The sequence below is a fragment of the Molothrus ater genome, chromosome 25, assembly GCF_012460135.2.
Source record: "Molothrus ater isolate BHLD 08-10-18 breed brown headed cowbird chromosome 25, BPBGC_Mater_1.1, whole genome shotgun sequence".
NCBI lineage: Eukaryota > Metazoa > Chordata > Aves > Passeriformes > Icteridae > Molothrus > Molothrus ater.
The window spans coordinates 2,968,433-2,991,343 of record NC_050502.2 but is presented as its reverse complement, the minus strand read 5'-3'; the positions used below and the strand labels follow the sequence as shown (position 1 = coordinate 2,991,343).

Genomic DNA, 22,911 nt, shown 5'->3' with positions numbered 1-22,911 from the left:
TTCCACAGTTTTTACCCAATAAATACACTTATCTACTGTTTCAAGTCCTGACAGCTCTCACTGAGCAAACTCTCAAACTAATTAAGAAAGCAACCAGGAAAACATCACTTGTACTTTTCTGGTTTATGTGAAGAGATGCTGAAATATAGCAGGGACACAATCCAGCAGTGAGAGCCTGGTAACCTGCCCCAGGTACAGCTACAGGTGCCATTTCTCTTGAATTCTTCCTTCACGAAAAAGCACCTGCTCGTCATGAAGGAGACTTGAGAATCAGCAGAAGTGGAAGTAACACTTCACACTTTGTGACTACCAGAAGAGGGAAGGAACCTGTGTGACTAAGCACTGTGGTGCCTCTCAGGAGGCTCAGAATGTCCATTTTCTGTCTGATTTACTGGTAACCATCTCCTGTGCCACTCCATAACATTGGGCATAATATGATTCCAACTGATTCCAGCGTCAAGGTGCAGAGAGCTGCCCACAAAAATGCCTCTGCTGGTCCATGGCCCACCCTCAGCTGAGGATGAGCCAATCTTACCATATTTCAGGGTGTACTTTTAATCCCAACTGCAAAAGTACCAAATATAAAAGAAACTAATTTCTCCTTATAAGTCCTTGAGGAGATTCCCTCTAGAAATTGGAAATATTTGACTCCAGCCAAATTTTGGCCCAAGAGCATTTCCTACTTTCCTAAGGAAACAGAGATTAAAACTAAATATCCAGAGACATCAGGATGTAGCTGCCAGTTCCTGTGCTCGTGCAGGCTGAGGTGGCACCACAGCTGGATCCACAGCTGGATCCACAGCCCTACAAGACAATCCCACAGCAGCACCTGTGTTGGAAGGCACCTCTGCAGATCACCCAGTCACCTGGAGCAGATGGCTCAGGAATGTGTCCAGGTGGGTTTGGAATGTGTCCAGAAAAGGAGACTCCACCCCTTCTCTGGGCAGCTGCTCCGGGGCTCTGCCACCCTCCACAGCAAGAATTTCTTCCTCACTCAGGTGGAACTCCTTGGGTTATTATTGATGGCCATTGCTCCTTGGCCTGCCCTGGGCACCACTGAAACGAGCCTGACACCATCCTCTGACCCAGCCTGGAAATACTCCTACAGATTGATGGGATCCCCTTTCAGTCTTCCCTTCTCCAGACTAACCAGGCCCAGCCCTGCAGTCTCTCCTCACATCAAAGATGCTCCTGCACCTTGCTCACATCACCCAAAACTTTTTTGCTGCAACAGTCCAAACACAAACTCTTTCTACACCAAAGCACACCAACAAGCATTCTTAAAACGTGTACAACAAGAAGTGATATTCCAGTTTGTACCCAGTGGTTCCCACACCTGTGGGGAAGACACCTCCCACGGACACAGCAGGACTCAGATAATCCTGCTAATTGCTAACAAAATAAACCCTGCTTCCCAAGTTCTGCGTATGTCACTGGCAGATCACTGCCCTGGCAGGGTGGGCAGGCCCTGGCACAGGTGCCCAGAGCAGCTGGGGCTGCCCCTGGATCCCTGGAAGTGTTCAAGGCCAGGCTGGATGGGGTTTGGAGCAACCTGGGATAGTGGAAAGTGTCCCTGTCCAAGGCAGGGGTGGGACTGGATGGGTTTTGAAGTCCCTCCAAACCAAATCACTCTGTCACTCTATGATATAACACAAAATGTAGAATGTGGAATTTAAAGACATGGATCACAAAACCACCTGAGTGCATCAGTAAACTGTATTTAATACATCATCTTTTTAACACCAATGAACTTCCTAAGATCACATCCTAGATGGACTTCTGAACAGTCTGGATGAAAAAATCTCTACCAAGCCAAGTTAATTCCTTCACTGGGGAACACAGGAAGGGCTTGAGTGTAAAGATGTCACCAAACAAGGTCTCCCTGACCAGAGAGCCCATTTAGGACCTGCAAAACCACTTACAAAGGCCCTACTTTGCTCTGTACACACAGCCCATGAGTCACCCCATCTAAAGCTCTGAAAACTTTTCAATCCCATCCCTGAACACATATTAGAAAAGAAAAATCAAACCCAAGCTGCGGTTCTGCTAAGAGCAGGTGGAAGGAGCAGTGTACTCCTGTTCCCTGGTACAAATTCTGTAGAGGCAGAGCTGACAAACAGCACTGCAAGGTTTTATCTCAGTGCTCAGCAAAGCAGGGGCAGTGCACACAGCGTTCCCACCTGGGCGGGTCATACTGCAACAAGAGTGAATCTCAATTTAACCAGACACGTTTTACCCCAGCGCTGGAGAACCCAGCAGCTGCCCACCCCCGCTGTGTCACCGCTGAGAGCCAACACAAAACACACGGGAGGAGAGAATGACACAATATTTGGGGTTGGAAAAGGCCTTTAAAGGGCATTAGTGCAACCCCCCTGTCACGGGCAGGGACATCTCAGATTCGAGCAGGTTGCTCGGAGCCTGGTCCAGCCTGACACTGAAATGTTTCCACCGCCTCCCTGAGCAATTTGTTCCGATGTTTTAACACCCTCATGGTAAACATTTCTTCCTTACACTTAATCTAAACCGATCCTGCTCCAGTTTAAAACCATTACCCCCGGTCCTATCGCAACAGGTGCCGCTAAAAACTCTGTCCTTATTTTTATTACCTACTTCCTTTAGGCACCGGGAGAGGCTTTGGGGTCTCCCTGGAGCTTCTCTTCTCCAGAATACCCCAATCCCCTCAGAGCAGGGCTGCTCCACCCCTCCCACCAACTCTGCCCGCTCCAACAGGTCCGTCCTTCCCGGGACGGACAGCCCCGGCCGCGATCCGCGCTCCCGATCCCGAGAGCTCCCGATCCCCGCCGCCCCTGCGCTGCCTCAGCCCCCCGATCGCAGCATCCCGCAGCCCCCCGATCGCAGCCCCCGCGCTCCCGGACGGGCCCGGGGATCCCCGCGCTGCGTGCGGGATGTCCCGGAGGAGCCCCGCGCTCGCCGCGCTCACCTTGCTGCACGTCGCCGTTGGCGCCGCCGGGCACGGGCACGGTGAGCTGGCGCTCGGGCTCGGGCAGGCAGCGGCGGCAGAAGGAGTGCAGGCAGGGCAGCAGCTTGGGCTCGGCCTCCCGCCGGCTCTGCAGGCTCTGCGCGCACACCGCGCACGTGTCCAGCAGCGAGAACGGCCCCGGCGCCGCGGGCGTCAGCGGCGGCACCGGGCTGGGGCCGGGCCCCGCCGCCGCACCGGGCCCCGCCGCCGCCTCGGCCTCGGCCTCGCCGCCGCCGCGCTCCGCCGCCGCCGCCCCGGGGCTCTCGCGCTCCTCGGGCGGCGCGGCGGCGGACGGCGAGCCGGCGGGAGGCTCCAGACAGCCGCTGCCGCCCGGCGCGGCCTCGGCGGCCGCGTCCCCGCCGCCGCCGCCTCCTTTGTTTTCCGCCATGTTTCCTCCTTTGAACCCGACCCCGCTCCGCGCACGCTCCGCGTCACCGCGTCACCGGGCGGGACCGGGCGGGACCGGCGCCGCGCACGCGCGCGCGCTCCCGCGGCAACGGCGCGGCCGGGAGGGCGGGGTGTGACGTCACGGGCAGGCGGGGCTCTGTGCCGACGGCTGAGAGCCTATTGGGCGGTGGTGGCGGTAGGGGCGTGGCCACGCCCCCTTCGGGAACGCCCTCGGGAACGGATAACCGGGCTGGGGAATAACGTACCGGGAATAGGGAATAATGCACTGGCAATAGAGAACCGGGCACCGGGAATAGGGAATAACGCATCGGGAACAGCGCACCGGGCTGGGGAATAACGCACTGGGCTGGAGAATACCGCACCAGCAAACACCGCACCGGGCTGGGGAATGCCCCATCGGGAGGGGGAATACCGCACCGAGGTGGGGAATAACCCTTCCGTACGGGAAATGACACACACAGGCTGGGAAATAACCCACGGGGGAGGGGAATAACCCACAGGGGACGGGGAATAACGCGTGAAGACGGGGAATACCCATCGGGGTGGGGAATACCCAGAGGGAAGGGGAATAACGCCCTGGGAATAACCCATCAGGACAGGGAATATCTATCGGCATGGGAAGTACCCATTGGGATGGGGAATAACGCTCCAGGAAAGGGAATGACCCATTGGGACTGGGAATAATGCACTGGGGTGGGGGAATGGGGCACCAGGACAGGGAATAACCCACTGGGATAGGGAACAAAGCACTGGGATAAGGAACACCCATGGGGAAGGGGAATAGGACACCAGGATGGGGAATAATGGACCAGGATGGAGAATAGGGCATCAGGAACAGGAAATAGCAGACCTGGATTGGGAATATCGCACTGGGATGGTGAGCAGAGCAGCAGGATGGGGAAGGGCACCAGGACATGGAGCAGTGCATCAGGATGGGAGTCAGAGATGGGGACAGGGCAGTGGGAGCAGGAAGATCAGGAATTATGCCCAACATCAGGAACAGGGCAGGAGGTGGCACATGGCAGCAGCTCTCTGGCCACAGAGAGCAACACACAACTTTCCCAGGCCTTTCTGGGGAAGGCTGTGAGGAGATCAGAGAAAAGAATGAGAAACAATTCTTATCTTCACTTACTGCACCTGCTATTGTGAACATGTGAGATTTATTTACCAAAGGGTGGTTTCCTAATTAGCCAATGGTGATGGTGTTTGGACTGGAGGACCAATTAGGTCAACCTGTATCATAAATATACGATATTTCTATATTATATTTGTATACTATCTATAAAAGCCATGGGTTTCTTAATAATGATATAATATAATAAAGAGATTAATCAGCCTCCTTTGAATCATGGAGTCAGTGCTAATTATTACCCAGCTCCTCTGTGGGCACTGCACAGCCCCAGTGCTGCAGAGACACTTCCCCACCCCAAATTCCAGTTTCCCCCCACTTCCCCTGCAGGGGATTCTCAGGATCCACCTGGCCCAGCCATCTCCTCTCCACAGCTCTGGGCTTTGGACATGAAGCAGAAGCCAGAGAAATAGCAAAACAGGATTTATTAAAGGTGTAGGGGGAAACACAACAACACGAGCTCCTGCTTTAAGAGCTCCTGCTTTAAGTATAGAAAAAGTGAAACAATTCACAGTACATTTAGTGGTGGCTGTGATACATTTAAACAGAATGTTTAGAGTCCACCCTTCCTCCTCCTAGAATTTAAAACAAGGAAAAGAAAGGATGGAAATACCCTTTTACCACCTCATACAACTGCAGCTAGAGGTGTCTACAGACACAGCAGCTCCAAAGTGTCTGCTTTGTAGCTTTTAACACATGCAGCACTAAGATAAGTCAGGATTAATTCACTGAAAGTCTTGCTGGATATTCTCCTTGTTTGCTTCTCCATGCTGCTGCTTGATTTGTGAAATTTCATTTTCCAGCTGCACAATAGTTCGTTCAATCTCATAATTTTTACTGACAAGAGAGACCCACCTGGAAGGGAAAAGAAATAAAAAGAGCCTTTAGGTGTTATGTAACAGTCCTCTGGTTAAAAATCAAATACAACCATTGCTCCAAAGCAAGCAGAAACACCAAATAAAGCAGTATTCTTCCTAACACATGATAATCCTCAGTTGACATCAATGGTCACTGGAACAACCAAAGTGACAATGAGTAATTTTTAATCCTGTTAAACCTGAAAACACAAAAAAAAATTAATGACTTAACTCATCCACCAACTGCCAATACTGGGATAAAGAAGAGTTTAAGAGAATTTAGGAAATTTGAAGCAGCTAATAAATATACCCTCTTCCCACCTGTTGATTCACTCAACCTCAGCAAATACAATATGGAACCAAACTACAAATATTTTAAAACACTTCCTGCAAAGGAGCAGTATCCTACAGCAGCACCAAAGCACCACTGAATTCCAAGTGAATTTCAAGCAATGGGGAAAGCTGTGGAAGGGTTAACAGAGAAATATCAATACTCACGTGGATTCCATCTCTCTCAGCTTAGCCCCAGCTGTGAGCTGCATGTTCTTCCTCTGCCAGTTCAGATCTTGAATATTTTTCCTGGGGAGAAAAAGATGTATTTTTATTTCCTCATTTCTTTGGCATCTGCAGTACCTGTTGCTAATTTCCAAGTACACTCAATCCCTAGAAGTACTGCCAGAAAACATTTGTGTAGCCAGGACTGTAATGACAACATCCAGATGGACAAATCTCGGTACAGGGTTGACAGAGAACCCTGAGATAAATAAAAGGCCAAACCCAACATGAGGGAAGATGTTCTTACAGAGACAACTACACATTAAATTATCAGTGGTAAAGTGAAATTTTACTTCTGCTAACTTCAGGGAGGATTCCACAAATCCAGAGCAGAGGTTCAAACAAACCAAACACTGAATTTTGAGTAGAATAGACATGATGAATGTGACTGTCTGGGAGAGCAGGGTCACATTTCTTAATTATTGTTTTTACTGAGTCTTTTTCCCTGTGACCATGGCAGCAGCCAGCACATACATCTTCCTCTGTATAGCATGGGGGGGAGAGAAAGGTTCGCTTACAATTTCAGTACAAAAATATAAATAAGAATGACCCACCTCAATTTCTGAAGCTCTTTCTGGGCTTGTTCTATCATATGAACCAAGTGCCTGATGACAGAATGCAAGCAAAGCATTAAAAACACACAAATGGTAAATCAGGCCCATTTCACCTGACATTTAACTTCTCAGAGTTAAGGATGCAACAAGTCCCTGCAGCACCTTGGCCCAGCCAGCAGATCCTTTACCTGCTTTCCTTCTCTCTGAGCTCAGGAACTCCCTGCCTTCTCTCAGTTTGGAATTCCTTTGGCCTACTCTTTTATCTAAGGCTCAGCCAACCCTTCTCAAAAGTGGGCATTAAAATTCTCTGTCTGAAATAGACCCAGTGCTTCCTGCAGCCACACTCTACAACCTTTTCTTGGCTTTTGAAACAGCTTTCTTACAGCTCCAGGCTAAGTCTAGGATCTGTAGTAACTCATCTTCATTTCCATTACTGAGTTATTCCTTCACAGGCTATCAGTAGCCTTAATTGACACCCACTATCATCAACAACAACCCACAACATTCAAGACTGGGATGTATTAAAACACATGCTGTTTCTTGGCCACAGAGGCAGCTTTGAGATCAGCCTCTTCTTTCTCTTACAGGGGTTCATCTGTTCCAGGCTACATTCCAAAGGATTTACACCCAATTAATAGACAGAAATTCAACACAGAACTTGGTGTCCAGCAGAGCAGCTGAGGCCTTACTCGTTGTACACCTTCCAGGCATTGCAGCCGTGCCGGGACATGAGCTCCAGGTTCTCAATGCGCACGGCCTGGTGCTCCAGCTGTGCCATGGAATTGTTCACACACTCCTGCCACGCCGTGATGTCGTTCTTCTGCCCGGAGGAGGGGGCGGGCAGCTCGTACCTGCAAAGGGCAGGGGCTCATCTGGGGCAGGGACTCATCTGGGGCACTGGGCACAGCTCACCAGGGGCAGTGGGCACGGCTCACCCGGGGCACGGCACTCGGGCACGGCCCTGCTGGTCCCCCTCACCTCTTCATACTGAGCAGCTCCAGGGGCTGCCGGGCCGCCAGGCGCTCGAACTCGTTCCGCATGATCTCGGTCTGTGGGGAAGGCAGCGGTGAGGGACAGGGGAAACAACGAGGGGCGACACAAGCGGGGTATGGTGGGGAGGACGGGGAGAGGACACAAACAGGTAAGGGGGAAGGGACAGCCGGGACAGAGGGAGAGACATAGGAAGGGTACGGCGGTGGGCACATAAGGGGGGTACGGAAGAAGGACGGGGACAGGACACAAACGGGTAACGGGGGAGAGACACAGGAGGGGTACGGCAGGTGGGCACAGGGGAAGGACGGGGACAGGCAGGGTCTGTCCCAGCCAGGTTACGCAGTGGGACAACCAGGCTATGGGGGCGCGGGAGCCCGGTCGGGGTACGGTGAGGCACCGTGCCGGGCTCTGGGAGCCGCCTCAGCTCACCTCGAAGGCGCTGTAGTCGTGCGCGGGCAGGTAGCTCAGGTAGTTCTTGGTCGGCCGGTACCGCCGCGTCTCCTCCTCCACCAGCGCCGCGGCCTAACGCACACGGGCCGTCAGGCAGGCGAGCAGCCCGCCCGCCGCCCCGGCCCCTCCCTGCCGCCGCCCCGGCCCCGCACGCACCGCCTCCCGCACGCCCGGAGCCTCGTAGCCCTGGTCGAAGTAAGGCAGCGCGTCCACCACGACATCCCCGGCCACCAGCCCCGGGCCCGACATCTTGGCCGCGGCCGCGCGCACTGCGCGTGCGCACTCACGTCACGCCCGGTGGGACCGCGCACGGCTAGAGCACAAGCCCCGCCCCCAATGATCAAACCCCGCCCCTCCGTGACCAAACCCCGCCCCTTCCCGGCCCGCCCCTCAGCCCAGGCCCCGCCCCTCCCGGTTGACTCCGGCTCCGGTCCCGCCGCTCCCGGAGCGTTGTCAGGCCTGCCCCGCCCCTCCCGGTATAATTCCGACTCTGGCCCTGCCCGGTTCCGCCTCTCCCGGAGCGACTCCACCCCTGGTCCCGCCCCTCCCTGCCCGTCCCACCCCTCCCCGCCAGGCCACGCCCCCTTAAGGAACTGAGACACGTGAAGGGTTGGATCGATGGGCTGTTATTGATCCATGGAACTGCTTATCGGTCTATGGAACTGGTTATCGATCCATGAGCTGTTATCAGTCCAGGGAACTGGTTATTGATCCACGTAACTGGTTATCGATCCATGAGCTGTTATCGATCCATGGGCTGTTATCAATCCATGGAACTGGTTATGGATCCATGGGCTGTTATCAATCCATGGGCTGTTATCAATCCATGGAACTGGTTATGGATCCATGGGCTGTTATCAATCCCCATGCCAGCTGTTCCCACAGCTCATGCAGAACCCCCAGCCCAGCCCGGCCCTCCTGGGGCCCAGCTCAGTCCAGCCCGGGCAGGGTCCATGGTTCCCCCTCCGCCGCTGTCCCGCAGCAGCACCCGGTCACTTCTTCTGGAGGAATTTCATTTTACTGCCTGCAGAGGAAAAACAGCATTAGGAGCTTTAGGTGAGGGCGGGCAGGCCCTGGCACAGGGTGCCCAGAGCAGCTGTGGCTGCCCCTGGATCCCTGGCAGTGTCCAAGGCCAGGCTGGGCAGGGTGCCCAGAGCAGCCTGGGACAGTGGGAGATGTCCCTGCCATGGCAGAACTGGTCCCTTCCCACCCAAATCATTGTGGGATTCTGTGAGCTGGAGACACTCCAGAACTCATCAGGCTGAAAAGCTTGAGGTGGAAAGCCACACATGGGAACCTCTGCCAGCAGACACAACTTCTGTCCCCTGGGCACATCCTCAGCCCAGACCAAAGTTAAGGAACAAGCACTCAGAACAGCAACTCCCACAAATTTTATCTAAAGATACAAAAGCTTAAAAAGAAAAGAAAAATCTTACACAGTGTTCACTGTCTCCTGAAACAGTAAATGTAAACAAGGGAACCCAGGTGCAGAAGGAGAAGAAGGAACTTTCCTCTCCTTTGTAACAAATTAATTATTCCATAGCTACAATTAATTTAAAAAAATGAACAAAAGCAAGGGGTGTTCCTTTACCAAGACTGCGAAGGATTTTGTTCATTCCAGTTCGTTCTGTCTCTGGAATACGCTCCAAATACTCCAAGGCACGGACCTCAAAAAGGCCTAAAGAGAAAAAAAATTTAAAAATTAAAAATCACTCACCCAATGAGTTACTCCACCTTTTAGCATGTGGCATCATGATTAACAAGGCCCCAAAAGAAAATCTTGTATGTGGTGTGTGTAAGTTGCAGGATGAATGAGAAGAGAGAGAGAAATTCTTTGCTTTATAAACTGAATTATTTTGAGTAATTACAAGGTCACAGGGTATGTGATTGGTTTGATTCTGGTTTGATTCAGCACAGGGAGCCCTTCCAGGGCCTGTCCAGAGCTGGTCCAGAGCTCCAGAGCCAGGCTGGAGCAGGGAAAAAGCTCCAGAGCAGCAGCTGGGGGGCGAGGTGGCTCTGACATGCAGGGAGTGAGGCTGGATGGTGGCAGGCAGTGAGGCTGGATGGTGGCAGAGAGTGAGGCTGGATGGTGGCAGGCAGTGAGGCTGGATGGTGGCAGGCAGTGAGGCTGGATGGTGGCAGGCAGTGAGGGAAGGTCGCCTGTGGCTGAGAACTGCTTGGGAGCTCGGACAGCCTGTCCCGAACAGGACTGCACTACTCAGGACTCCTGCAGCCTGCTGGGGACACCCCCAAACCCAGCAAAAGGCTGCAAGAAGGCTCCACAAGGCATCACCTTTGGACAGGCTCTTGCTGAGCTCGCGGTCCTGGATGAAGCCGGCGAACATCTGGGTCTCCATGAAGCAGTGCAGGAAGTGGCGCACGGTGCGCGAGCCGTGGCTCTTGCGGAAGGGCTCGCGCTGGAACACGCGCTGGCCCTGCTCTGTCACGCTCATGTGCAGAGAGTAGTGCCCCACGATCTCCACAAAGAACTGCACAAAAGCCTCCGACACCAGGGAGTTCAGGCTCGTGTCACCTGTGGGGAGGACATTTGGCACTTTGGTCATTGCTCTCTGTCCCAGATTGCAAGGCAAGATGTCAAGATGGATTCTGTTTGCCATCTGTATTGCAGTTGTCTTTTGTCAAGTGGGCAGTTTTCCTTATCTCTTCCACAATCACTCCTCCCTCGGGAGGGGACACCTGCTGATAACAGCCATTGAATGTCCCTGCATGGCTGATAAGAACTACAGCATCCCATTGGGAGATGTGAGCCCAGAGGGAGGAGCCAAGCATTCCTACCTGGATATAATCTGGAGATTCTGGAACACCAGCACAGCTTCTGCACTGGATTGCCCAGAGGAACAGCAGCTGCCTCTGCCCCTGGATCTTCAGAGGCAGAGACTGCACCTTTCTCCAGGATCCCTGCTCCAGCAGAACCAGCCCTGACACTGCAGGAGGGCTGAGCCACAATTCCAATGGTTCTGCTGCCAACAGCCTGACCCACAGGGTGTCAGGCTGGGTTCTGACTCTGGCACTGTTGGTTTGGTTTACTGCATTGTTTATTTTATCCTTTTACTTTCTTCCCTAATAAAGAACTGTTATTCCTGCGGGAAATTTTTTTTTGCCTGAGAGCCCTTAATTTAAAATTTATAGCAATTTGGGGGAGGCTCCTGCCTTCCTCAGCAGGCACCTGGCTTTCCAAACTAAGACACTCTCTTATCAGCTTCCCTGGGTCTGGATTGAAGGCACTTGAGACAGTAGTTCATGTTTGGACTCAGGTGTTCATTATTTCTTATCAGTAAAACAGTCTCACTACTGTGAGTCCCACAGCTTTTCATTAGCAAAGCACAAAATGGCCAACAATCCCTTGTTACCAGGTCTTTTAAGGCTGAATTATCCAATTTTAAGAAATAACACCTAAATTATTTGCCCTTTTAACCCAGTAAGTGATCCCAAAGAACCTGCAGTGTGGACTTTTCTGTCCAATTACAAAATACCACCCGAACCCATGGAGAAGAAGGAAGAAGAAGGTGAAGAACAACAACCTGTCTCTGCCCTAAAACCTCCATCTTGTTTCATTTTTGTTACTATATTCTAAAACCCCAAACTCTAAATTTTCAACCCTGTGACATTACACACTACTAGCCATCTCCACACCCATAATCCCAGTGCTATTAATCAATTTTGGAAGCCTTAGGTCAAATGCTCTCTGGTGAGTCTGTGCCTTTCAGCACAGAAAGTTTAAAATTTTCAGCATCCAGGGTTCAACTGGATACAATAAAATTCAAAGCATAAAGGAACTGATGCTGGTGGCCTAAAGGAAACTACAGTTCTGCACATACTAACTGTAAAAAGAGGAACTGTCAGCACACCAAACTTCTCACACATTCACAAGATGTTCTTAGCAAGACCACAGAGAAACAGCTAAAATGTCACTTCTTAGCATTTGGTTCAATTTGCTCATTTTTATCAACTCCATGGTAGAGATCTACTAATGGAAAACATTTTTCCACAGAAATCTTTCCACAGAAAGTACCTTGTGTGTCACTCTGCTCGTGTGACAGGATTTCACTCCGTTCTTCCAGGATTTGTACAAGTGCAGCCTGCAGTTTGTGGGGCAGGATCTCATCCTCATCTGATACCTACAGACAGAAACAGCCAAGGAAGGATTTTTGTGTTATTCCCGTCAGCAGGAGAACCAGGGGGTAGATTAGAAATATTTATATCATGCCTAAAGCAGTTAGAGAGGAGTTATTCTGTGATATATCTTAAAGGAGACAATATATTTATCTTGCAGCCACAGAAATTAAACACATTTGCTCAGCATGCCCCAAGTAGATTTTATTAGAATCACACACACAACTGGCCACCACACAGACTCAGGCTTAATTCACCAGTAAAACATACAAAAACAATAAAAGTCTGTTGAGAAAATATGACAGGTCTCAATAATATGGTTTAAAAAATCCCCCATTCCTTTAATACCTTTCTCCAGTTGCAGGCTGCAATGCAAAACAGAACAGTGAGGCAAGGAAAAGGAGAAGCAAATATCCTGAGCTAGTAATGAAATCCCCAGCATTTTTATAGCAACTTGTGTCAGGATGCAGAAGCACTTTTGGGGACGTTCAGCAGAGAAGCCCAAGTGAACTGTGATCATTTGTTCCCTAGACTGTCACTCCTGGGAAAAACAAGAACCCAAACCAACAAACACCCCCCAGCTGGATGAGAGAGGAGGAAGTGCTGCACAGAACAGGGAGAGACAGACAAAAAGCAGCAGAGAATCTTAGGGATCCCCTTCCCCATAAGAAACCAAGTAGGAGTTTTTAAATTCAGCTCAGATAAGCAGCATCTTTGGCTTTGCAGAGCTCTCCACCTCATGCAACCTCAACGTTGCAACAAGGATTTGTGAGCCTGTTCCCTTCTCTGTCAGTTCCAAGGATTACAAGGTATTTCTTCAGCCACTGGAGTCTCCATATGAACACCAGCTTCTCCTGATTTCTTTTTATTATTTTTTTTTATCAATGTCTTTTCCTGGCATAAACCCACAAGTTACACTCACCTCTTGCAAGAACTTGTCAGCACAAAGATCAACAATCAGAACCTGGGGAGACAGAAAACACACTGACTCATAACCAGGTATGTGGCTGTATGGAAAAAAAAAAACACAGGTTTTAATTTGTTTTCTTAGACGCAGGATGTTTTATAATAGGGCTGTCACACACAAAACACAAGTTTTGCATGGGTGCAGCCTCTGAGAACAGTGAATATTATTTATTTTTGACAATGCTGGAACATCCTGACATTTATCTGGCAAATTCACCAAGCGGCTCAGAGAACTTTGAGAGTTTATACTCAGACAGAATTCAGAGGTTATTCCAGAGAGGTCAACCTCATCCCACTGGCACTGTCTGTGTCTCACATATCCTCACCTCCTCTATGGGCAGGTCCCAGAGCTGTGGCAGGGAGCAGGAGAGGATGCCAATGAGGAATGGGGTCGGAGAGCACACGATGTCGATCATGGAAGCTGGCAGGACAGGGATGTAGGTGTGCTGCCAGGTGAAGGGGTAAAGAGTTGCCACTGCAGCGTGCCCACATTTAGACAGAGTGCTGGAGAGGTGGGAGAAGCACAGGAAAGGTGGTCAGTGTCTCCTTCAGGGCAGGTGTCACTTGTGTACTGTCTGTGCATCAGCAGACAGCATCATGCACTCAGTTAAGGGGAGCTAAAACCACCATCAAGCCAAGCTAAAGAGGAAACATCCCCTTATCTCCTCTTGTGTAAACAGCAGAATCCAAATTCTAGGCATGCACATGCTGTGTGGGGAGTGCAGAAGGTTTTCAAATGGAACTTAACTGCAAAACTAGACAAGCTTGGACATGGGACAGGTCCAAACACAGAAGAAACAATAACATCCAATGACAGCCTCCCTCAGCAAGAGCCACTCAGACTCATCTTTACCTTAAGTTGTCAGCCACAAAGATGACCCTCCTTTCCAGCAGGAGAGAGGCAAACACCCGGATGGTGTGGGACACACTCAGACACTGCAAGAGGCACTCAAAGTCCACGTGCTCCAGCCTGGAGTCCAAGGGGCGGCACAGCTCCATCACCTGGAGCACACAGACATGGGGAGAGCTGGGGAGCAGCCCAGAGCAGGGATCTCAGCCTGAGGCAGAGCTCAGCAGCTCCTCCTGAGGGGCAGCACCAGGGACAGGACCCAGGGAAGGGCTGGAGCTGTGCCAGGGGAGTTTAGGTTGGGTATGAGGGAAAGGTTCTTCCTCCAGAGGGTGCTGGGCACTGCCCAGGCTCCCCAGGGAACGGGCACAGCCAGGAGAGTTTGGACACCACTCTCAGGAATGCACAGGGTGGGATTGTTGGGGTGCCAGGAGTTGGACTCAGTGATCCATGTGGGTCCCTTCCAGCTCAGGATATTCTCTGAATCCACGATTTTACAGAGAATCCCATGACCCAGACAGCTGGGGCTGCACAGAAGAGTGCTGCACAGAAGCTCTTCATTAAGAAGCAGGGAATCACTTCCATGGCAGATGATTCCACAGCAAACAAATCTCTGGGACAGCCTCCCTTCCAACTCCAGAATTTTTTCTTCACACCAGGGACAGGACCCAGGGAAGGGCTGGAGCTGTGCCAGGGGAGTTTAGGTTGGGTATCAGGGAAAGGTTCTTCCCCAAGAGGGTGCTGGGCACTGCCCAGGCTCCCCAGGGAATGGGCACAGCCCTGAGGCTGCCAGGACTGTTTGGACATCACTCTCAGGAATGCACAGGGTGGGATTTTGGGGTGCCAGGAGCTGGACTCAATGGGCAAGGGGCAGCACAGAAGAGTGCTGCATGGAAGAGTGCCCCAGAAGCTCTTCATTAAGAAGAAGGGAATCACTTCCATGGCAGATGATTCCACAGCAAACACATCTCTGGGACAGCCTCCCTTCCTACTCCAGGATGTTTTCTTCACACTAATGATTTCCAGGCACCACTGTGCAGTTTGCAAAGAGCCTCTGTGCCCCAGAGAGAGCAGGCAGCTCAGCCTGACCTGTGTTACCTCATCTCCTGCTCCTGGCAGGAAGCTCCTGACGGTGATGGTGCGACCTGGGGCGGGGAACGGCGCCTCCATCACGCTGCGCATGAAGGGGTGAACCAGGGCTGGGGACATCTCCCTCCTCTTCTCCACCTCATCCAGGATCTGCAGGGAAACACACAGAGCCTCCCTCGGGTCACTGCTGCTGCTTGGGACATTCACATTCTCTGGAAAAATCCCTTTGCCTGGGATTTTTCTCCTGGGAAGCTGAGAGGCCTCAGAGAAAAAGGAAAACAATAATTATCTGATTTGCTTCTGCTGTGTTTTGCTCCTCTGGAATGTGTTTGGAGATTGTTTACCCACAGGTGATTGTTTCATTGGTTTCATGTGAATTGTTTTGACTCTTTGGCCAATCAGGACAGAAAATCTCCAGAAAACTGGAAGATTTAGTTACTACAACAAAGTGGACCAGGATTACATGAGGTGCAGTGCAAAGGACCAAAACATGCCAAAACTAACCTCACAGATGTTGCAAAAGCAGGGAAAAAAATCAAGGAGGAAGACACAACTTTGAGGGGAAGATATGAGGGACATGGCATGGATACTTAAAAAAAAATCTTTGCCAAAGTGAAAGCTATCAAAAGGCATGGGATGCCACCAAGTGCAGGGACATGGACCAAAGCTTGCCCAATTGATCCCCACTGAAATCCAAGATTTTGTTTCCCTTCCCAAAAGGAAATAACATTTCCAAGCTGTGTCGAGACTCTGGAAAGAGTCAGGAGTTTTCATTCTTATCTTTTTAGCCTTCTGTAAAGATCCTTTCTGTATTCTTTAGTATAGTATAGTATTCTTTAATATAAAACAGTATTATAAAGTAATAAATGAGCCTTCTGAGAACATGGAGTCAGATTCACCATTCCTGCTTTCATCAGGGCATTCCCAGCAAATACAACAGCTGCTGAGCAGAGGGGAGAATCCATCAGAGCATTCCCATGGAGAAGGCTCCAGCACAGACCCACTGCCCTCTCCCACCTCACTAGGGACCCCTGTGAAATTCATCTCAAATGTCTGAACAGTCAAACAGGAACAGCTTCCTGTGAGCACAACTCCCCAGTCTCCTGCTACTGGAAGGAAATGTCCTGTATGTAGTAATCAAATTGTCATTATTTCGAGGAGTTAGGAGGAGCAACACCCATCCTCCCTAAGAAACCTCCCTGAAACGCTGTTCTAGAAACTCTGTGCTCCAACAATCAGAACCATCTTTCATCAAAGCTTGCCCCTGTACTCTGCTGCAGTACCTACCCTTCATCTGCAGCAGCTTTTCCCAGTCCTCACCTCCTTATCTCCCCTCTTCATGGTGCTACAAAAAACCAGGGGAGATCCAACCCCATCCCAAAATGATTTTCCATTTCCAAGTCACAGGAGAAGAGGATGAAGGGGCACCCTCAGTAACACCAGGTATTAGAAGGCCCTTCCTGGCAGTAATTGCTGAAGGATTTGGCTGACAAGGCTCAGCACCAGGATTTTATTTCCCTGCTCAAAGCAAAGACAGAGAGGAAGCACCACTCTCTTGGGATGAGCTGCAATCACTAAGCCTGACAGAAGCATCCAGTCACTCTGTGGAGCCTGCAGGCTGTCAGGGCTCAAGGAACAGGCTGTGCCAGCTCACCTTGGAGAAGAGGTTGAAGCAGCCCAGGCGGCTCACGATGCAGTACACCTCGGGCAGGCGCTTCCCTTTCCCTTCTGGCTGAAAGGCAACAGCAACAGCTCTACTGAGAACAGGGGGGCAAGGAGCAACCCAGCACCCACACTGCAGCTGATCTGCAGAACTCCTTCTGCTGCAGCCCCCCCCTACACTTATAACTATGAAGATTCTCAAGGAACACCCAGTTCCAGGAGCTGGTTCATGCCCAGAGCCCATATTGCTATTTCTGGGCACCATCGTGATCCTTCCCTCTGCATCCCAAGGGCTGGCACCACCACAGCAGCACAGGATGGGCAACCCACGTGGGAAAGCAGCCCTGAGTCATGTCCTGACAGTGCTCCCTGTACCCCCAGCCTCCCAGAGATGCTCACCAGGAGCTTCCTGCAGTACCCGAACCAGCGGCTGCCGTCCTCCCCCGTCAGCACGAAGGAAAAGGTTTCACTGGGGAACAAGGCAGAGTCAGGGTTAAATTCACCACACAGCCCAGGGGACAGGTGACAAAGCACACAGACTCCTTCTGGTCATGCTGACAAGGGCCACAGCATGATTACAAGGACTTTGGGATCTGTTCAGGGTAAAAACTTGCACTCCATGAGCTTTTCCATCTCTCCTCCATCCCAGCTCCTCTCACTGAGCTTTTCCAGCTCTCCTCCATCCCAGCTCCTCTCACTGAGCTTTTCCAGCTCTCCTCCATCCCAGCTCCTCTCACTGAGCTTTTCCAGCTCTCCTCCATCCCAGCTCCTCTCACTGAGCTTTTCCAGCTCTCCTCCATCCCAGCTCCTCTCACTGAGCTTTTCCAGCTCTCCTCCATCCCAGCTCCTCTCACTGAGCTTTTCCAGCTCTCCTCCATCCCAGCTGCTTCCCCATTCAGCCAAGGAGCAGCAGAAGCACTTCCAGCTCCAGCAGCTGGCCTTGGACAGATTTTTCCTCCTTACAGGAAAGGCAGCAGCAGCTCTCTAGCCCAGCTCCACACCTCATCCTCCCTCCTACCACAGGGATTTCCTGGATCCTTTCCCCTTTTCCCCTGCTCTGACTGCAAGCTCCTCTGGCACAGTCCAAAGCTTTCAGCATTGCCTGTCTCAGTCACAAGTATTCAAAACCAAATCTTTACCTTTTAAGGTCTGCTGAAGGGAACCAGTCTTTGGGATCTGGAAAGCAGAATTTGGGAATGACCTTTAGCCTCTCTTCAGTATCCTTTGATGGTCTGAAGGGATGTTCAGGCTGGAGGGGTAACAGATGCATTTCAAGTCACTGAAGTTGGTGCACAGCTGCAGCATTTAAAATACAGAAAAGCATCTTCCTGACACTTCCAAAGGCTGATCCATCACACAGCTAATGCACAGGTACAGGAGAATGTGTTCTGACCATTAGCAGATTCCCAGTTCCCTCTTGTATTTCTCCAGCTGATTGGAGCTTTGTAAAATGGCCCAGCTTGGTAAGGACAGAGTGATGATCTACAAGCATGGCTAAGCTAACTGGAAAATGAATGTAGAAATGAGCCCCCAAATGATGGCTGGGTCAGCCTGCCTTGGTTCTATCCCTGGGAGATTTGAAAACACTATTAGGAACAGGAATGTGTTCAGCTTTTGATGTGCAGATTACTCATAACTGAAATGCAGAAAGTGTCCCTAAATCACCTGTTCCAGCCACATCACATGTGGGTTCAAATCAAATTCCTCAAGGACTCCAGGACACTTTCAATGATCAAAACTGCTCAGAAAGGGCAAAAAAGAGTGTTCAGATAAGAGGCTCCATAATAAATGTAAGGAAATTTTACACATTTAAGTAGGAAATGCCCCTGGGAAGTGGAAAGTTTATTGCATGAAGTTGATTTTAAGCACTCAGCACATCCAGGCTATTCCAGTGTCCCAACTGTGACAGCACAAAGTGTTAGGAAAACAGAACAGCATTTTGACAGAGTAACAGTTGTACAAAAGCTTAGATGTCCTTGGGCACACAGCCCAAAGCGGAGGGTGACAGCAGATTACTTGGAAGCAAAGCTAATATTAGAAGGGAGACACCCAACCTGACCCACTGTCCCATCTAAGCCACTCACCAAAACACTTCCCCTTGAGCAGAAGATACATAAATCTGAGAAATTTTTTTTTGTGTGTGTCAGTGCCTTTATAAAAGCCAGTAGAGAGCAGGAGGGGAACCCTGCAGTGCCCTTCCCAAAGGCAATGGACAGACTGAGAGGCTGCACCAGGGAAAAGCCAAACCTGCTGCACTCCTTTCTTTCTCCCAACACCCCAGAGTTTGCACTTTTAGCAGGTATTATTTGGGTGTGCTCAGTTTTACCCACTAAATTAACACTGGGCACTCTTTCTGGCTGTAGTTCCTTATTCATCTTGTCAACCCAAGGCATTTACACACTTAAGACACTGGAGTTATTTGCACACAAATCCTTTAGGCAGCAGGAACTGGGACACTGTGGGACCTGCTGGGGTCCCACACAAGCTCCCTGGGTGGATCTGACATCTCCTCTGTGTGGATGACATGCAGATTCCTCAATCATCCCTGGCTTTCTGTTCTGTTTTCAGTGGAAAGCAGCAGGTATGAGCCCAGACACTGAATATTCATCTCAATCTGGTATCACACAAACACCAAGGCTCCATCTCAGCTTCCCAACTTAGTTCACTGAGCTATAATTCAGTCACACACTGGTTTTGCCACGCATTTGGTCTGAACACTTATTTCAAAGGGCTTGGTTTAGCTTCAACTTCCACAGCTCTCCTGGTTGTGGGGGCTTCTACAAACAGCTTTGCCATTTTTTTATTATTCTTTTTCAAAACAGTACAAATAAGCATAAAAGCCCTGGGATTCCAGTTCCTGTGTGCCATCAGTGCCTCACTCCTTGTTTGTAAAGGACAGACTGCCAGGATGAGGACAGAGCTCTGCACTCCTTCCTCTCCTTCAGCTGGTATCAAAGACCCCATGACTTCATCAAATTTGAATTAAGTAGGAAAAAAGCAGTTCAAAAAAGACAATAAACTCATTATCAAGACACATATCCAACAACCTCCTGACACCACACATCAGGTGTGTCACAGAGCAAGGTGCCTCACATCTCAAACCCAGATCCTGACCAGTGCAGCTCAGGAGGGGAAACAGAGCTGAGCAGTTCCCTGGGCAGGTTCCCACACATCTCCTACCTTGCTGGGGAACTGCTGGATGATGTGTGGTGTGTAGGTGACCTCAGATGCTTTCTTGTGCAGGGACACCACCACGAAGAGCTCGAAGAGCCTCTGCTCCTGGAGCTCGATGAGATCCCTCTCCAAGGTCTGGTAGTGCGGGTTCCTCTTGGAGGGCGAGCGCCTCAGGCACCTGTGCCGACCTGGGGAGAGCAAAAAACCCCAAAGCAGCCTGAGCTGGCACTGCCACACACCTACAGGGCACAGGAGAGGACTCAGCAGTGCCATCAGAGGGGGGAAAGGGATGGGTGGATTTGCCCAACATCCAAATGCTCCCCGTGGGATATAAAACCTGTGTCAGCTCCTCGTGCACAGAGCTGATCTTCCCCCAGGCAGGAAGCAAATAACCTCAGATTCCACTGGAGGAGGTTTAGATTGGATATTAGGGACAATTTCTTCACTGGAATGATTGTTATCATTGGAGCAAGCTGCCCAGGGCAGTGGTGGAGTCACCATCCCTGGAGGTGTTTAAAAAATGCCTGGATGTGGTGTCACAGACGTTTTTTGAAAAATCCTTTCCTTAAGGTTTTTTCTCCTAAGAAGTTAAGAGACCTCAAAAGCAAAATGTAAACAATAATTATCTGCTGCTGTAAAATGCAACAAGTAAATCTGTGATTGGTCTCATGCAGTTGTTTCTAATTAATGGCCAATCACAGCCCAGCTGGCTCAGACTCTGTCCGAGCCACAAGCCTTTGTTATTCATTCTTTCTTTTTCTATTCTTAGCCAGCCTTGTGATGAAATCCTTGCTTCTATTCTTTTAGTATAGTTTTAACACAATATATATCATAAAATAATAAATCAGCCTTCTGAAACATGGAGTCAGATCCTCATCTCTTCCCTCATCCTCAGACCCCTGTGAGCACTGTCACAATGTGGCATTTGAGGATGTGGTTTAGTGGTGAGCACGGTGCTGCTGCTGGGTTGATGACTGCACTTGATGACCTTAGAGGTCTTTCCCAACCTTAACACTTCCAGGATTCTGTGATTCAGACAGGAAGCACTGGCCTGCTAATCCAAAATCCTGCAAACTTGCAGCTCTGCACATTCCCCCTGACAGATACTGAAATTTCTCCTGCTGCCCTGATGTTCTTACACATCTCAGAGTGGCACAACAGGGTTCCAGGGAGTGAAGGCTGCTCCATCCAGGTCAGGAGCTGTCAGGACTCAGGGAGCCACTCCAAACACCAGGGGCACTCAGGAGAGGCAGAGGCACCCCCAGGCTGGGCTGTCCTGACAGGCAGCACAGGCTCACAAGCACAGGCACAGCCCTCTGACGTCAGGAATTCCTGTGGCCCAGGCACTGTGACACATTCTAGACACTCTCAAACAACTCTTCCATCAGGCAGTGACTCAATCCTTCTGAAGAAATCTCAGTACTTCTCCTGAGATTCTTCACTCTCCACTATTCTCCTTCACACACACAAAAAAAAAAAAGGAATTTCACTTTTCATTCTAAGTTAAAGCCTTTTGAGTGTTTCCCTCCAAGTAAATGAAACACCTAAAATAAAATCATAGAATAGAATCACAGAATTCTTAGAATCTTTGAATGTTTTGGGTTGAAGGGACCTCAAAGCTCATCCAGGTCAACCCCCTGCCATGGCAGGGACACGTTCCACTATCCCAGGCTGGCCTTGGACATTCCAGGGATCCAGGGGCATCCACAGCTGTGCCAGATCCTTCTGTTTAATCTGTCTTCACATGGAAGCTAAAACCAAGTAGGTGTTTCAGGTCTGGAGTCTATGATCCAGCTCAGAACATTGGAACCAGACAAATACTCAGGTAAATTCTCCCCAGAGGAAAGGACATTTCACAGCATTACAGAAAACAGAACCAAGGGAAGGAATTAGGAGGGAGATAAATTCAAGCAGCAGCAGCAAAGGTGATCAGGAACAACCTCCTACCAGCCCAAAAATGACTCTGCTTCTGCTGACTGGCAGAGTAGTGGCATTAAACATCAAGGGCTCAGGGAAAGGGCAGAAACTGAGGTTGGTTTGCCACAGCAGCAGCTGCCAGACTTGGCCATGTGGCCTCTGAGAGGCTCCCTGGCCCTGTCTCAGCAGATTCCACACGTCAGCTCATCCCACCAGGGCCTCAGCCAAGGGTGCAGTGCTGTGGGACAGGACCAGCCCTGTGATTCACTCACTTTTGGGCTGATTTTCCGTATCGCTTTCGTTCCCGCTGGTTTCACCTGAAACACACACAGTTTTCACTTATTAACCATGCAGAAGGAAGATGGGCAACACCCAAAGTTGGGAAAGAGAGACAACCTGAGACTCATCACATCAACATCCTTCAGGGCTGCCCACCAATCCTGCCCAAAGCATCAGCCAAGGACAGCTGGAAAATGTGTTACAACAGCAAACTGCAAAAAGCAGAGCTGATATCAAGGCAGTGGTGCCAGTGAGTGACCTGCAGGTCAGCTGAACATGGGCACAGAACACAAACCAGCTGGTTGGTTGAGCTGCTATAAAACTTAACAGAGTTGCTGAACAGAATAACTATAAATAAAACCCCTATAACTATAAATAAAGACCCTACTATAAATATAAATAAAGACCCTACACAGTCAGAACAAGGCACACAGATAATGAGTGCAGGAGTCACTGGTAGCTCTCATGATAGGTGTTTTTTTGAGGAATTTTTGCTTTAATCTGCTTTTTTGAAAAAGCACTTTTAACCCAGGCTCAGAATCCTCCCCTTGTGACAGTGTTAAATTTGGCTCAGGCAGGTGTCCCTGGAGCTGAAGGCTCAATTCCAGCCACAAGCGTGGGGTTTGCACTGCTGTGTCAGCATGAGGTGGTGGTGCCAGGCCAGGGGCAGGGGAATTGTGCCACTCAAGGTGTTTAGAGCACAGACAGTGGTGCTGGAGACCCCAATACCTTTCACTGGAGCTGTTTCTCTCCCAGCAGGACTGAGCAGCTTCACCTTCTTCTTTCCACGCTTGGAATCAAAGATCTCCTGTATTTTTAGCACCAGCTGAAAACCAAAGCAGAAGGAGAGGTTAATGTGGGGGTCCAGAGAAGGCTCCAGGTGCCAACAGAAGGGCAGCCCAACAGCCACCACCCAG

The 22,911-nt window shown here is 50.4% G+C and overlaps 3 protein-coding genes across 4 annotated transcripts in view; all 3 read right to left on the bottom strand.

Annotated features, from left to right (window-relative positions):
- Positions 1-3,368, bottom strand: part of TRIM33 (tripartite motif containing 33) — a 47,686-nt gene extending 44,318 nt beyond the window's left edge. For both annotated transcript variants that reach the window (XM_036398354.1, XM_036398355.1), the window contains exon 1: positions 2,942-3,368. In XM_036398354.1, the coding sequence (XP_036254247.1) occupies positions 2,942-3,368 (427 nt within the window). The remainder of the gene's footprint in view (positions 1-2,941) is intronic.
- Positions 3,369-4,927: 1,559 nt separating this feature from the next.
- Positions 4,928-8,196, bottom strand: BCAS2 (BCAS2 pre-mRNA processing factor). The gene is made up of 7 exons (XM_036398591.2): positions 8,083-8,196; positions 7,906-7,998; positions 7,462-7,532; positions 7,173-7,334; positions 6,484-6,534; positions 5,873-5,953; positions 4,928-5,372 (listed from the first exon to the last, which is right to left on the bottom strand). Exons 1-7 carry the CDS (start codon positions 8,173-8,175, stop codon positions 5,243-5,245), a joined length of 681 nt encoding a protein of 226 aa, XP_036254484.1. The 5' UTR covers positions 8,176-8,196; the 3' UTR covers positions 4,928-5,242.
- A 335-nt stretch (positions 8,197-8,531) lies between these two features.
- Positions 8,532-22,911, bottom strand: part of DENND2C (DENN domain containing 2C) — a 28,451-nt gene continuing 14,071 nt past the window's right edge. Inside the window, 14 exon segments of the mRNA XM_036398571.1 lie at positions 8,532-8,950; positions 9,518-9,604; positions 10,220-10,459; positions 11,960-12,065; positions 12,983-13,024; positions 13,353-13,530; positions 13,880-14,028; positions 14,972-15,112; positions 16,617-16,694; positions 17,024-17,093; positions 17,764-17,873; positions 19,805-19,986; positions 21,988-22,032; positions 22,724-22,820. Of these exon segments, the coding sequence (XP_036254464.1) occupies positions 8,919-8,950; positions 9,518-9,604; positions 10,220-10,459; positions 11,960-12,065; positions 12,983-13,024; positions 13,353-13,530; positions 13,880-14,028; positions 14,972-15,112; positions 16,617-16,694; positions 17,024-17,093; positions 17,764-17,873; positions 19,805-19,986; positions 21,988-22,032; positions 22,724-22,820 (1,557 nt within the window). The 3' untranslated portion in view covers positions 8,532-8,918.